A 16,937-nucleotide genomic window follows, 5' to 3' on the forward strand; every position below is an offset into this window, starting at 1 on the left:
TCTATTTATATTGGCAAACTTGTCTATTGGCAAATTGATTTGTCTCTTTATAAGATTATTATCATCATCGTCGTCGTTTTGTATCTTTTACCACATAACTAATTTTTTGTATTTATAAATAGTATAATTTTTTACCACATGGGGGGTGTCGTCCAACTGCCAGGCCGTGTGTCTATCTTTCGTTTGGTCTTTAGATTTGACAATTGCAAAACTCTAGCACGCAACACTATCAAACACACTCACTCACTGGCGTCACCGAACTATTTTTTCCCCGTTCAGTTTCTTAATCATCCATCACACTCTCTTCTTGTTTTTGTTGGTTTGGTCTTTGTTCAGCCGTTCGCCGTTCTTATTCTACACTGGCTGGCTGGTTGTCTATCCGTCCGTCCGTCCCATGGGCAAATCGATATTTGTACACTACTTACAACTACTATTTCTGAGATGCGGCGACGTCGGCGTCTTATTTTTATTTGCTAAATATCTACAATTGCCAAGGGATTATTATCCGGAATTTTCACAGATCGCCGATAAACATTTTATTAATGTATTTTTTGTTTTTCTATTTGCCGATTTGTTAGGAAAAGGAAAGAAAATTACATAAGGCGTGAATGCTTTTCTCGGGCCTTTTTCACCGACTGAACAAAAAATTGAAAAACGTTCCACCTGCCAAACGAATGGGATAAGACAAAATGTCCGATAAAGAAGTCAAAGTGGATATAACCGAAAATGTATGAGAACCCGAATTGTTTACGAATGATGTTGGAAGGAACGAAGAAAAATCCAATAAGAAATCATCACTTACAGTACAAATAAATAAATCGTAGGACGGTAATCGATAACGGTTGAATATCGAATAACTGATGTCGTCGCCGTTACTTCACAAAATTGAACGCCGATGGCTACAATGAGCATGACATGATGCAATAATAAGGTGATGTATCAAAACAAAAACATTTGTTTTTGTATCGATTATCTGTCAAATTTTTTCATATAATATTTAACATGGTTGGCAACACTGCACATCGAATATAAGCAGAAATTATCCACTTTGACAGTTAATCGAGACATCAGCTGCTCTAAATGGACTACCTATTCATTGTGCCATGGAGCTTGCAATCATGGTACAATAATACCATGATGCAATAATAAGGTGATGTATCAAAACAAAACAAAAAAATTCTTCCTTATAATATTTAACATGGTTGGCAATACTGCACATCGAATTCAAGTAAAAATTACCCACTTTGACAGTTAATCAAGACATCAGCTGCGCTAAATGGACTACCTATTCATTGTGCCATGAATAATACAAAGTAGGGCAGCTTGAGGAGAATAACAAAAAAGGAACTATGTTCGTGGTAGCTTCTTCTGTCACATATAAAATAAATATACGCAACAGTTAATGACTTTGGCGCCCTTTTGCACGAAGGCTCTGCCAAACTGACTGATTCCCCTGGTCCGACCCACAGACGATAGCCAACCGAAAGACTCCTTCAAAGAGCAACCAATGACTATCACTAATCCTGCCATGAGGATCAGATTTGTCAATGATTGCCACTTGAAGGTCTTTGTCAGCAGCTGCCTTGGTCGTTCTGTCATATGGCTTCCGCTGTCTCTGATTACGAACCTTGGAGTTTTCTTTTCCAGAAGAGGTTGATGCCATCTCTGTACTAGGCTTTTTCTCCGCCGTTCGTTGTCCAGCGACAGCCGCATATGAGGTAGATGGGTCAGCCAGACACGAAGTCATCGTCTTCTTGGGTGAAGATAGCGGATCAGTCAGAGTGAGACTAAGTAACATATCCTCCGGAAGCGTATTCCCACATTGCTCTTCCGGTACAAGTCTGTCTAACAGTCGAATATTTTCCCTTCATTGAAGAAATTTTAAAGTACAAGATATTTGGAGCTTGAGAAGGGGGAGAGAAAGATACAATTATTCTAGGTAGGCTATAGGAACATATAAATTAAAAATTTTTCATATTGTGGCTTGTTATGTCAAAGTCGTATACAAATATCTCGTCAATTTAAATTACTTACTACCTTAGCTGGCTTGTGACAAAACATTTGTTCCACGAGCAGAGCTTAAAAAAGAATTCCACGCGCGTCGGTCTCAATTGTTCTCTTCCACTCCACGGTTTTAGTTTTATGTTGAAAAAATGTCAAATAAACACAAACACTTATTGCGTATATTGTGGCAGAAGAAGCCACACGTGCCTAGTTGCTTTTTTGTTATTCACCTCAAGCCAACTTAAAATGTCAAACCTGAACGTCCTCTTATGTGTTTCCCAGTTTATTCCTCTATAATTGACACATAACAATCTAAATTACGTTTTGATTTACAAAATGCATCCGATCTCAAATGCCAATTCTATAGTTCACTGGACTTGAGAACAGGATTAACGCGTTCGATCTGAATATGCAGGTCGGTGCAAGGTCACATTTGACAGTTTAAGTCGCAAACCACAACTGTCTGTGAACAAGGTTCTCAAGTCGCTGGTCAGCAGAACTTGAGACGTTATAAATTATGAAAACATTGATTAATACGTTCATGGAGCAACAAAGCATATTAAACTGCTACAGCAAGAACGAACAGACATTTCTAATTGTGTCTGTATCGGGTTTTGTGCTCTAAAACTAATATTTCGTTTCATATAATGTTTTTATTTGACATAACAAGCTTACAAACGCTTGACTCTTTAATTGTGTTATGTTGTATTGAAAATACATTGTTCAACCGTTATTTAACGCCGTCAGCTAAATGTTAACCTCAAACGCCGTTAGAAAAGTGCAATAACCGGCGTCCCGTTCTAATTGACAGCTAAACAGCCGCTTTTTTATATAATCCACCGCATTTTAGCAAGAGCAACTTTGCAAATTATTTCGCAAATTACTCAAGAAAAACTTTATAACTAAACTACACCAACCAAACAATACAATAACAACAATGGCTGAGAACAAAGTTTGTACCTTGTGCGATAAGATTGGCTTGAAACCATTCACCAAAGAAAACATTTACTACTATTACATTCCCATTAACGGTTTGGCCAGTTATGGAGCATTGTCTCTGAATGTTATGAATCCTTCGCTGGTCTCGAAGATTCTTAGTCCCCGTAAGGATTTGACAAATGCTTTGCTGTTGAGTTCTGTAGGTTCAGTAAATTATGGTATTATTTTAGCTTAACCTATTTGTAATTATTTAAAAAAAATAGGTTGTTGGTGCAGCTTTCTACATTTATGGACGTCCTGCCCTGAAGGCTGTTCCCAATGGTAAGCGCGGCCTTTACGCCATGTTGGGTGGCGGTCTCTGGGCCATGGGTAGTGTACTATTCTGGGCTGTCTTGAAATCGGTGTGTCCCTCAGATAATGCTGCTGTGGCCACAGTCGCCGGCCTAGCCACTGGTGCTGTTATTGTCAAAGTTGGCAAAGACTATTTCGAAGATATTGATAAGCAAATCAAGTAAACGGGGTGTAAAACAAGCAGTTACTGCCAATGACATCATCTACATCATCAATCATATATATTTTTTGTGTGTCTTAATAGTTTTTAGATGCATTCAAAATGCTTTTCTCAGTCATTGATGGAAAAAAAGTGAAATTTCGTTAAACCGATAACTACTTGTTGGACAGCGGCCGGTATTCATTTGTTTTTTTTTATCATTGAAATCTATATATTTTGTTAATAATTGTTTTTTTTTTAATTAATAAGATGTTAAGATAAACCGGGCATATGCATACTATATAGTGTAGCCCCCTCCATCAACCCCCCTCACAAAAATGAGAAAAACGAATAAAAACTAACCATTAAAAAAATGCCTCAGCTGTTTGAATAAATAATTAATTGTGTTTTGGTGATTTGAATTTATCTGCTATAAATCTATTGCGTTTTTTGTGCAATTATCAAAGACAACGGTGTTTGTGTATATACTATATAACACTAAAAGGTGTTGGTGTTATCTTTATAATGGAGGTCTTTACCCGCAATCAATTCTAGCATTTTATTGTTGAAATTGTTACTTTTTATTAAATATGTAAATGTTGTGGATACATTAGGAACCATATTAATTTTTTTTCCACATTAGCTTATATCTAGGAGAGAAAAAACACCCAAGTTATTAATAGCTAAAACGCATACTACATACCAGAAATAAATTAGCTGTTTTTTGTTTGTGAGTTAGGTGACATCTGGCAAAATAATGTTGGCTTATTTTTAGTGATGATGGCATTTTCTTTTTTATACGGCCAACGGAGAAATGTTAACGAACCTTACCGTCCTCTGGGGGCCTACAATTTTCAGTTGTTTATTAAAATGGAAATAATATTATTAGTGGAAAAATGTTAAAATGATAAAAAAGAACCCAAGTTGTAATTTTAAAGAACAGCAAATATATCCACCTGTATAAAGTATCTCAATTCTTCATATTTCCTGCAGTTTAAGGATCAAAGGTATATCTGCGATCCTGTCCAAATAATAAATGTGTTCACGTTTATTAAAGCTGTGCTGATGTCTTTTTATTAACGCCTTGCAAAATTGGCGCCTTCTTCAAATGAAAACAGCTGTTAAAAAAGGGTGCTTTATACTTTACAATTACGTTGAAATTTATGGCGCGAAGTGCATTTTCGATTTTTTTTTTCAAATCCACAGCGTAATCAAGCATCTGGGAGTCAACATCACGGCATGTGGGTCCGCCAAGGTACATATGGACGAAAAACCCAACGCCATTAGATCCAATTGAAAATTTATAAAAATTTACAGCGGATGCAAGTTTGGTGTTAGTCCGAGTAGAGCCATTCACTTTTATAAAATCTTCGTCAGATCAAAGATAGAATATGGTGCTTCATCCCTATCTAACCTGACTAGAGAGTCTGAAAATAAAACTAAAAACGTGCATTAAAGAGAGTTTAAGAAAAGCTTTAGGTTTAATGAGGTCAACCCCAATATGCATTATTTACAACATGGCATCGGAATTGCTTCCGAGTTAAAGGTTTACTTTAACTTGGAGGAAATTCAGTAATTATTATGTGCAAGTAGCGAGCAATGGTAACTCTCATTTTTATAGAATCTTTCCCTCACTGACAAGAACACACTGGTTTAAGAATTGTAATTTGAACTCTTTTTCACAAAAACAAATCAAATCACTGTTTCTGCAAGAGCACCTTAGCCAAAATGAATGTGGTACCAGATAACATATGCGAGGACTGCGGAGAAGCCGTACGCAACACATAATCTTTGGATGTCGTAAATTTAATAATACAAGAATATGTTTTCAGGAATCTACAAAGCTTAGAATGTTTGAACAATGTGCTAAAATTCCTAAGAAAAGTTGCAGTCGACCTATGAACGCGTAACATAAAACACCAGCAATGGAGAAAGTCAACTCTGTAGCTTTGCTGCGCACTGATACATTGCTCTAAACATTCTAACTTTTAGTAGGACGTGACCCAGGAAGAAGAGTTCATAAAGAAAAAATCAGAAATAAATTGAAATTAAACTAATGTGACGTGCAGAGGTTTCCAATATTTAGTGTTTTTTGAAAAATGCGAGCGTTAGCAAATCGAGATGTACAGGTGTCCGAATGAAGTTCGGAAACTTTACCAACGAGTAAAACAGAAGAAAGAACAAGAAAAACGTGAGTAAATCGAGATGTACAGGAGTCAGAATGAAGTCCGTACATTTTACCAATGAGTAAAACACAAATACAGATAGCGTGTTGAGGATCTGGAAGGAGCATTTTGAAAAGCTTCTGGTACTAAATGAAGAAAAACAAAAGCAGCAGGTGCCGATGGATTACCAGCCGAACTATTCAAGACCGTTGGTTAGATGCTGATCAGGAGAATGCACCAGCTGATTAGTACAATTTGGGTAAAATGGCAGCTCAGCATCCTGTGTCCGTGCACAAAAAAGCAGACAAGTCGATATGTGGCAATTGGACAGAAAACATAGGTTGCACTTTCCTATTCACTTTAGGTTTCTAATGATGCGGTAGGTTAAATCAGGTTCCTTGGTTGAAAAGAAGCTTAGAGACGGTAGAAAGTGTGCACCCACTAGTCTGTACTGTCTGTAGGCCAGAACAGGTTCAACAGTGAGTTTGTTTTTTTGTTGGTTGACAGAGATATTGACACATTGCACCTAGGTTCGTTGTGCCAAAGATCATTGGCGCTCGTTCGTTGAAGAACGCCTCAAAGTTCCGAAAAAGATGACAGATAGGTGGTCTAGATAATTCGTCTGATTTTTCGTTACCCACGATGTCCTGGGGTACCCAACACAGCCGATAGCTGTGAGTGTTTCCAAAACTGCTCTACACTCGAGGACGACCTCAGCTTTGATGGCTTTAAGAGCCGTCTGACTATCCACAAAGATAAACACGCAGTTCTACGATCTCTCCATCCAGACTTTATATCAATCCCGCGCCCCTTCCAAATAGCGAAGATTTCAGCTTGGAAAACAATACAATTGCTATCCAGCTACTTGTAGGTAAGTTCAAGGACTAGCCTTTCACAGTAGACGCCAGCCCCTGTACCTTCTTCCATCTTGCATCCTTGGTTTGTATAAAAAGCCAGACCGTCCAGAGGAGGGTTGCTACTCCAGTTCCAGTCGTCGTTTAATTTTACGCGTTGGTCCAATGTCATACCCTATTTCCTTCAGGATACATCCATGCCCGCAATTACAATTTCGCCATAGGTTTTTTTATGCAGCCTTAAAGGGCTAAGCAGAATGCTCGAGTGGAGCGTTTTTTTGTTATCGCGTTAACGCACGCAAAAAGTTAAAATATATTTAACTCCGAAGCGCAGCGCACATCAACTTCGAGCGTTTGTGTTATCGTTTTCTTGTGGTTGTTGTATTTTCGATAACACGTAACGCAACGGATGGCTCAACGCGAGCATTCTGCTTAGTCCTTTAGGGCGCTACGCGCTGCCTGACACTTAATTATGAGGCCTTAAGTTCAACTTTGCGTTCAGGGCTGCTTGTGAGGTGCTTCTCGCGACACCAGCTATTAGAATCGAGTCGGCTCTTTGTACCTTGTCTAGTTTGCTGGATGTCGACTTGTGGCACAAGCAGTGCCACCAAACAAGAGGAAAGGATGGGCTCTACCTCCAGTGTATAGTCGATGGTTTTAGCCCCTCAACTTTTATCAATGGACTTCTTGCACGCATAGAGTGAAATCTGCCCTCTCTTCGCCCGTTCCTATTCCATCGTAATTGACAGTCATTAAGGAGCCCTTAGAAACAATAATTTGTTTACTTACCCAATATGGGAAATTTTTTCTTTCATAAATTAAATCCTGATACACCGAATTATTTTTAAAAATATTTATGATTTTTTTATTTTTCTTTTCTTGAATGCAACAAAAAATATAATTTTCTTAAAAATTACATTGGTTTCTTGTTTGTTTTTGCTTTACTTCCTTTTTTCTAAATGAGAGATATATATAATTCTTTTTTTTTTGGGCATGGAGAGGAAAATCTATGTAAAAAAAATTGTTACAAAATAAAAAAGTATATATAAAAATTAAAAAAAAATATATATATTTTGCACAAATTAAGGAGAAGGAGGTTTTAGTTGTTGATTTTTTTGTGGTTGATTAGGAGTGGAAGGAAATACGTATAATTTGCTTGGTTTAATTTTTTGTTTGCTTAAAAACATAATCAAAATTTCTTAGTATAGCTAAAAAAATTAATATTTAAAAAAATATATATATGTATAATAAATTTTAAATTTCTCAAATTTAAAATAATATATAGTATAGAAAAAATTGCCATAATAATTATTTGTTTTGGATTCCTTTTTTTTAATTGGTTGTTTTGTTGTTGCTTTTTTGTTTTGTTTGTATGTTTTTAGTTTTTGCTTTGTGTTTTATTTTTGGAATTTTGCAAAGAGTGGGGGAAAAATGGCGCGGGTTTTTGTTTTTTCTTTTGTTATTGATTTAGTTTATTTATTAAATTTGATAAAATTTGTAATTAATTTACACATTACTACATTGAGTGATATATAGAAAAAGAGAATGAAAAATAACTTGAAAACAAATTGTAAAATATCTTGCAGGAGGACTATTATGAAGGATTTAATTTACCAGGGAATTATTGAAAAAATATTAAATTTAATTATACGCCAAAAAACGTATTCCAAAATGTTAACATGCTTTTTAATTGAAATACTTAATTGTTTTCTATTTAAAAATATTAAAAAGTTTAAGTCCAAATTTAAATCCCAATTTATTTATATTATAAAATAAAATATTAAAATATCTTTGAAAATTTTAAATTTAAAAAAAAATATAAAAAAATCCATTTGAAATTTTAAAAATTCCAAATGATATTTTTTTTTGGGTTTTTCGTTTTATGTTTTAAATGTCCAATTCCAATATTATTTCTTTATACAGATTTATAAACAAAATTTATAATTTATTTTCTTAATTCGGTTTAGGTCCATAACTGTTAATTCTAAAATACGTCCATTTTTAATATATGAATAAAAAAATAATGACTTGATAAAAAAAATCAAATTATTTTCCTTCCTCCCACAAAGACGATTTTGAGTTGCTTTTTGTTGGCTAATACAAATTTAGCTTTGAAACAGAAAACTATCCAAAAGATAAATTTGAAATGAAAAAAAATATACGGTAACTGAAAATGAAAAACAAATACAAAAAATACAAACTACAATTATTAAATTTAAAATTTTTATGTAAACAATTTATGCAGGGGACGACGACTATGGACTGCGTAAAGTACCCCCACCACCGCCACCACCTCCATCATTGCTATTTGCACTTGTTTTCGTCGTCGTCGCCACCGCCGCCGTCGATGATGAAGAATTACTGGTTGCTGCTGCATTGGTCTCGGGTAATTTGACTTTTAATTGAACCTTTAAAACTTCCCGCAATTCATTGAGCTCTTGTGGACCTTGCATTTGTCGTTTGACACCACGCGGTAAACCACGACACGATGCCAAATTAATGCTACTCATTAGCGGGCAATTAGCCAGAATCTCCTTGACCGCATCTTCGGAAACCGATGAACCGCATAGATTTAGATGACTGCAAAGGGAAAGGGGAGGGGGAGGAGGAGAAATTTTAATTAAACAAAAAATTAAAATAAAAATGTCATGTATTGAACTTACGCTAAACGTGACTCGGCACCCTTATCGGCCAAGGCACGTAAGGCATTATCCAAGGGTTGTTGCACATTGGCCCAGGCGAGATCCAATTCGATGAGGCTGTGAGCCCATTTGGAGGCAATTAACTCCAGACCAGATCTAAATGAAAAAAAAAAACGGAGGAAGAATATTAAAATTTAAACAATTTATTATATATATATATATATATATATCAAATCAAAATAAATTAAATATTATTTTTAGGGACTTATTTTAGAGACTGCTTCGATATTTATTGGCCAGATGTTCTTGCATGTATAGAGTGCAATCAGCCCTCTCTTCGCCCGTTCCTCAGAGTTTCTATTCCAACGTAGTTAACAGTCCAGGATTGTGCCAAGGTACCTTGCTTCGGGTGATTGATGAAGTTGCACTCCATGTTGGTGGAGCAAAACGCCAAGCTTACGCTTTCTAGTGAACATAACCAGTTCCGTCTTTGTTGGATTTACACCAAGGCCGTTCGCCCTGGCCCAACGTGACAGCGTCAGTAAGCCTCTTTACATAAGCTCCAAGATTGTTGATGGAAATTTTCCGAAAATCAATATCATCACCATAAGCTACAACTTTATGTTATTAATTACCCATAGACATAGCAACGGCGAGAGCACCCCTCCCTGAGGTGTACCTGTAGTTACCGTTTTCCTAACACTTGAATTTATAATTATGCTGTTTAGCATTTTATCTATCCAATACGTAAGGGTCTCAGGAACTTCTTTAAGTGAGTGAACTAAAATAAGTCTTAGAATTTTTTTTAGAGACTTAAGGTGACTCCCCCCATACTCGGTTTCAAAAACTTTAATTTTGTATTTCGATTTAATTCGAACCTACACTCGAATGTTCCTATAAATTTTCGAGTGAAAATCTCAACAATTTTTGAAGATATTGCCGATTTATTGTGTTAGCATCAAGTGACAGCAAGAGGGCTTCTCAAACTTTAAACGCGTTTTTCTCCAAACAGTGTTTTTGCGAATGGCGGGCACGATAACTCAAAAACTAATAACCCAATCGATTTCAAATTTTGGGACGTTTCTCTGTGAGTGTATAGTTATAGTATAAACTAGGATAACGCCAATCGGTTCAAAGTTCCGTCATTTTGTTAATTGTTGTGCCAATAATACTAGTTCATACGAGTTTTTTTCTCAAAGAATATTTTTAGGGTACTAAAATAATGTGAGGTTTTTTTCAAAGGATATTTTTAGGGACTAAAATAATGTCAGATTTTTTTTAATAATATTTTTAAGGACTAAAATAATGTGAGGATTCTTTCAAGGAGCTTTTTTATGGACTAAAAATGTGAGGATTTGTTCAAATAATATTTCTAAAAAAATAATAAATTAAAAAATTAAAAAAAAGTCCCCCACATTGACTAATTCAACGATATAATGTTTAACGATTTTCCTTCTTCTTCTGCGATTTGCTAAATATAATAATTGCACATAACTCACCCCATATCTCTTGTCACCGAACAGCCAGATAGAAATAAATGTTTTACATCCCAGGTTGGTAGACGTATTAGACTTTCATGGGTTAAACGGGCACAACCACGTACATCTAATAGCTTCAATTTCGATGATGATTTCAATATACGTTGTATATGTTCATCACCAATGACTCGTGATTCATCCATAACGGCTACGGAAAGTTCTTCGAGTTCGGGAAAACCAGGAGAATCCATCTATTAAAATTAAAAAAAAAAAAATCAAATTCAAATTAAAAAATTAATTTAGAAGAAGAACCGATCTACTTACCATTTCTTGTAGGGAAGCTGTACTCAGTGTTATATGCGAATTGGTAATGCGTAAAACTTTCAGTTTTGGACAGCCTTGCTGTAATTTCTCAACATGTAATATACCATGAGATGTGGCTTGTGTTGTAACATTGGATAGATCCAATAGAACTAAATTTGGACAATGTGTCTGAGAGGAAGAACAAATAAAAAATATTCGATATTTAATATGAGGATATATTGTTAGATTGGGGTATATTCTTACCGATAAAACATTGACTAATTGCGGTATACCAGCTAAACGATTGTGCGCCAAATAAAGATGTGTCAGTTTGTCACCCATAACTTGCATTGCATTGCACAATGATTGCACACCCACAGCACTTTTACTAGCATTCATTTCCACCTAAGGGGAAAAATAAAAATAAATTTATTTAAAAATATATAAAAAATCAATTAAATTTCTAAAATAGAAGAAGCAAGAAAGGAACATAGGAAAAGGCGTGTATTTTTTTAAAGAATATTTTTAGGGTCTTCAATTAGGCGTGGATTTTTTAAAAGAATATTTTTAGAGTCATAAATAAGGCGTGGATTTTAGGGTCTTAAATTAGGCGTGGATTTTTTAAAAGAATATTTTTAGAGTCATAAATAAGGCGTGGATTTTAGGGTCTTAAATTAGGCGTGGATTTTTTAAAAGAATATTTTTAGAGTCATAAATAAGGCGTGGATTTTAGGGTCTTAAATTAGGCGTGGATTTTTTAAAAGAATATTTTTAGAGTCATAAATAAGGCGTGGATTTTAGGGTCTTAAATTAGGCGTGGATTTTTTAAAAGAATATTTTTAGAGTCATAAATAAGGCGTGGATTTTAGGGTCTTAAATTAGGCGTGGATTGTTTAAAAGAATATTTTAGAGTCATAAATAAGGCGTGGATTTTAGGGTCTTAAATTAGTCGTGGATTTTTTAAAAGAATATTTTTAGAGTCATAAATAAGGCGTGGATTTTAGGGTCTTAAATTAGGCGTGGATTGTTTAAAAGAATATTTTTAGAGTCATAAATAAGGCGTGGATTTTAGGGTCTTAAATTAGGCGTGGATTGTTTAAAAGAATATTTTTAGAGTCATAAATAAGGCGTGGATTTTAGGGTCTTAAATTAGGCGTGGATTGTTTAAAAGAATATTTTTAGAGTCATAAATAAGGCGTGGATTTTAGGGTCTTAAATTATTTTTTAAAGGAATATTTTTAGACTATTAAATAAGGCGTGGATTTTTTAAAGGAATATTTTTAGGCTATTAAATAAGGCATGGATTTTTTAAAGAAATATTTTTATGCTATTAAATAAGGCATGGGTTTTCCAAAGGAATATTTTTAGGCTATTAAATAAGGCATGGATTTTTTAAAGGAATATTGTAGACTATTTAATAAGGCTTGAATTTTTTAAAGGAATATTTTTAGGCTATTAAATAAGGCATGGATTTTTTTAAAGGAATATTTTTAGGCTATTAAATAAGGCATGGATTTTTAAAGGAATATTTTTAGGATTTTTTTGACTTTTAAAACGCCTCTTGTGTCTCTCATCTTCATATATAACTTCGTTATAGTACTTACATTCACAGAACTTAAGTCTAGACGTTCGAGTTTTTTCATATTTTCAACTAAATATGCCAAATGATCACATGAGAAACCTTTCCAACCCGATAGGGTTATACTTGTTAAATTCGGTGCACCATCAGCTAATTTCATTAGAAAACAATTAATGTCTGTGACTTTGAAGTTTGCTGTAAGAAGAAAATACAAAAATATTTTATTTTATAATAAAAAACAAACACAATAGCAAATATTTTGTTTAATACTTACAAACATTCAATTCTGTGCAACATGTACAGCGATTATCGACAAACCATTTTAATTTCAGCTCCGTGCGATATTTCTCTTTAATCCATGTGGTGAGATCTAGCGAACGCCACAAGGTGGGTGATAAAGAGACACGGCGCCACAGGGAACATACACGACCCAAACGAAATAAGGTCGGTAGGCAACCTTCCTTTTCGACGACATTTTGGAAAATCTACAAAAAGAAATGAAAACAGAAATTAACAAAAAATATTTAAATATATATTTTTAATTATTTACCTTAAAAAGCACTGGTTCGGGTAAATCTCTACCCCATATACTTTGCTCCACAATGGGACGTTTGTGTTCATCACCATCATTGCCAGCTTGCCCTGCATTAGAGCCGCCCGTTCCTGTGGCCGATTGTCGCTTGGAACTACGTTCCTTTTTCCGTTTAGGTTCATAATCCAATTCATCGGCTTCATCATTGCTGTCGTTGTTCAGTTTTATACGTTGTTTTGGATTCCTTGAACTTTTACGACTTCTCCCCGATGTTGTGGCTGATTTAACGGCTGCTGTGGCCGCTGCTGTAGCTGTGACGGCACTTAATGAACTATCGGATTTTTTAATACATAACTTAATACCCGTTTTATTTTCACTTATCTGAAAGAATATAGAAAAAAACATATATCAAATTTAAAAAATGTCAATTAGTTTCTTATGGTTGTATTTTTAGGAACTTCAATAAGACGTGGATTTTTTAAAAGAATATTTTTGGGGACTTAAATAGGGCCTGGATTTTTAAAAAAAAATATTTTTGTACCTATAGATACACCATAAATTCTGTGGGTCTTCCAGAAAATTAAGATATTTATGGGCCTTTTGAAGACGATAAGTATTTACTAGATATAATATCCTCTAGTATCCTTTTGTGTATAGAAAAAACTTCTCAATTCATTTCTCGTAGTTGTCATCTATACGCACAATAAATTATAGAGGTTTTCTATACCCAGAAGACCTTCTGGACATAAACCTTTTGGAGAGACGTTCTATATACAAGCAAAATACCCTTTAGAGATCCTAATTTACCTTTCTAAAGATCCTTTTCACACAGTTCACCTTCTGGAAGTATTATTTACTCAGAAAATCGTTCATTGATTCTCTACACTTAAACGATCTTCTAATGATCATAGGTATACTGAAGGCCTTGTAGCGGTCCTCTATACGCACAAGAACTTATAGAGGTTTTCTATACGCAGAAGACATTCTGGACATATACCTTTTGAAGATCTTTCTTCTAGAGGAGTACCGACGTTCTTCTAGCAAAATACCCTTTAGAGATCGTAATTTAGCTCTTAGAATTCCGATATAGACAGAAAGGCTCTTAGAGGTTCTCTTGTGGATGATGTGTGTATGGTATGGGATGATGGAGTTAATGGGAAGGGTTCTGTCTGTAGTGTTAAAATGTTAAGTTGAGAGCTGCAAAAAAAAAACATGCATTGACAGAAGAACAACATCTTGTGGCCTCATATTAGCCGAAGTCCTTCTAGTGGTCTTCTGTTTACAGAAAACACCTACAAAAATTCGTCTATTTACAGAAGATAATATAGTCTATTTAAAGAAGATCAATAAAAAAATACCTAGACGTCTACCCTTCCCTAGATGACCTTCGACAGGTATTTTACATTAAGAAGACCTTTCAGAGAACAAACCCTACAAAACTACTTTTACTTACAGGAGACCATATAAAGGTTTTTAATATAAGAAATACCTCCAGATGCCTTCTCTGCCCAGAACAATTTTCTGAGGTCTTCTACACATGGAAGACATTTCAAATGTTTTCAAATGTAAATACACACGAGAACTCCTTGAAGCTTTTCACAGTCACAGAAGAACTCGTATTGTCCCTTTTTACCAAGAGGACCTTCTAGAGGATTGAGAAGAGGTATCCTATATAAAGGAAGGACAAGAAGCTAACAATAAACATTAGGAGGAAGGTGGGAATAGTTTCGATGACTATTTCTGCAGTAATGGTCAGTAAAGGCCCTGATATTGCAATGACCAGTAATGACTCCTGTCATTACTCTGATTTTAGCTTTTCTCAGGTTCAACAGTGAGTTTGTTCTCTTGGTTGACAGAGTCGGCCAGATAGATCTTGACAAATTGCACCTGGGTGCAACGTTGTGCCAGAGTTCATTGGCGCTCGTACGTCAAAGAACGTCTCAATCCATGATGTCACGGTGTCCCGGTACCCAACACAGCCGATAGTTGTGAGTGTTTCCAAAACTGATCTGCACTCGAGGACGAGCTCAGAGTTTTATGCGTTGGTCCAATGTCATACCTAGAGGACCTTATAGAGATCGATCCTATATACACAAATGACCTGATAGAAGTTCGCTAAACATACAAGAAGAACCAATGTCAGGTTTTCTATACGAAGTCATCTATGGGTACAGAAGAAATTCTGGAAGTACTCTATTCAATAGATCTTCCAGAATTTAGGAATCATATAGATAACCATTATAAATGATTATTCTAGACGATCTCTTGAATAGAGCACTTCCAATGACTACATATATTTTTCTCTTCCTTCCACATTCGATTATTTTCCTTTCTTTTCTTACCTCACTTTCATACATGGGTCCAGCTGCCGCTTTCGGTTTACGGGTACGTCCTGATTTGGCGGATTTTTCAAATTTCTTACTGATGGTTGACATCAAGGGTTTACCAGCATTCGGTATGGTACCATTTCGCACCACATTGATGGCATGTTGAATGTGTGGCGTCGTGGCTGGTGGATGCTGCTGCTGTAGTGTTGGACTCTGTTGCGGTTTTTCTACATCCATGGAAGTTTGGTCAGCAACATCGGCTGTGGGAGAGGAATGTTCCGCAGAACTATTGCCGCCGGTAATATCATGTGGTGAATAATCGCCACCGCCATCACCACCACCATCTGCTTGACCAGTTTCCGAGGGTGGTGTTGAAGCGGGTGTGGAAGCTGCTGGTGATGTTAGACTTGGAGATTGCATTTTGCCATCGGAATCAACACTGGCGCTACCACCACCACCAGTTCCGCCGCCACCAATCGATGTGGTGGGTGATTGTGATGGCTCCTCTGTTGTGGATGGCGTTAATGTTAACGCCATTGACTTGTCATTGTTTGATGATCTACGTCCTGGTAGTTCGTTACAATCTTCCACTATTGTTGTTGTCGCCGTTTTATTTGGAGATAAATTATTTTTTGTATTTGTTTCTTCGTCCGTGTGAATGCCAGCATTCTGAGAATTTTCATTTTTATCCTTCGTTTCTAACATTTCAAAATCGTTTGCATTATTTGAATTAGCGAGAACAGCAGCGGTAGGCACTTTATTTTGTTGTTGTTGTTGGTGCTGTGTTTTTGTTGACAAATTTGAACTATTTGTTGTTGATAGAGCGCCGTCATCAGCAGCAATGCCGCCAAGTTCATTCCCACCTTCTCCACCTCCCCCCGCCTCATCTGCTGTACCATATTTTCTTGTTGCGGAGGAGTCCTCCTTATCACCTATATCCATTGCCTCCATGTTGTGGGGGGTAAACCTACTAACGTTGTAATCCTTTTAAATTTCTGGAGAAAGTTGTGGTACAATCCGGGTTCCTTTGGTCCATATACCTACCACTTACACCTCGTAGTGTATCGTTCGTTTAGTTACTACTCTCCGATTGGGATGTTTTGTTTTTTTTTTCTTAGCGGATTTACCCTCTTCTCTTTATTTAGTAAGTTATTTTTTTTCTTCTGCTTTGCTTCGGAAGAGGATTAGCGGTTTTTGTTGGTCTATTTTTATTTATGTGTTTCTTTTCTTTTCGTTTTTTTGGTTGAGTGTTCAAGGATTTATAGCTCCTTTAACAAGTTTTTGTTTTTCCACCAACATCGTATCAACGCAGAATTTCTTTGGACGCCACTAAAGAAATTTTTTTGCTTCTTCTTCTCTTGAGATTTTCTCTACTACTCGGTTCGTTAGTTAATGCACTCTCTCTCCGCTTTTACCAGCCGTAAGTGGGAAGAGCACGACTATAGGGTGTATTTGGTGTTTCTTTTTTATTGTTTTTATTTTATTGACTTTTTCTTCTCATGATAAACAATTCGACAATTGAACACTTTTATTTTTTTGTTGGTTGAAACTTCACTTTGGAGACGTAGTTAGTAAATGGTCAACTCCACATCGAGATCCATTAATGTGAACTACAATCGGTATT

At 35.7% G+C, this 16,937-nt stretch overlaps 2 protein-coding genes across 2 annotated transcripts; one reads left to right on the forward strand and one right to left on the reverse strand.

Moving 5' to 3' along the window:
* The first annotated feature begins 2,926 nt into the window (after positions 1–2,926).
* LOC133335446 (uncharacterized) lies at positions 2,927–3,458 on the forward strand. Its single transcript, XM_061543719.1, has 2 exons — positions 2,927–3,142; positions 3,207–3,458. Exons 1-2 carry the CDS (start codon positions 2,942–2,944, stop codon positions 3,456–3,458), a joined length of 453 nt encoding a protein of 150 aa, XP_061399703.1. The 5' UTR covers positions 2,927–2,941.
* A 5,249-nt stretch (positions 3,459–8,707) lies between these two features.
* On the reverse strand, positions 8,708–16,264 carry LOC133335451 (F-box/LRR-repeat protein 6-like). Its single transcript, XM_061543726.1, has 10 exons — positions 16,120–16,264; positions 15,329–16,011; positions 13,005–13,367; positions 12,729–12,939; positions 12,480–12,649; positions 11,140–11,280; positions 10,897–11,064; positions 10,594–10,823; positions 9,116–9,250; positions 8,708–9,032 (listed from the first exon to the last, which is right to left on the reverse strand). Exons 1-10 carry the CDS (start codon positions 16,262–16,264, stop codon positions 8,708–8,710), a joined length of 2,571 nt encoding a protein of 856 aa, XP_061399710.1.
* Between the last annotated feature and the right edge of the window lie 673 nt (positions 16,265–16,937).

Source organism: Musca vetustissima, unplaced genomic scaffold (genome assembly GCF_032173495.1).
Source record: "Musca vetustissima isolate MV318-11 ecotype Yass unplaced genomic scaffold, APGP_CSIRO_Mvet_v1 utg780, whole genome shotgun sequence".
Classification (NCBI taxonomy): domain Eukaryota; kingdom Metazoa; phylum Arthropoda; class Insecta; order Diptera; family Muscidae; genus Musca; species Musca vetustissima.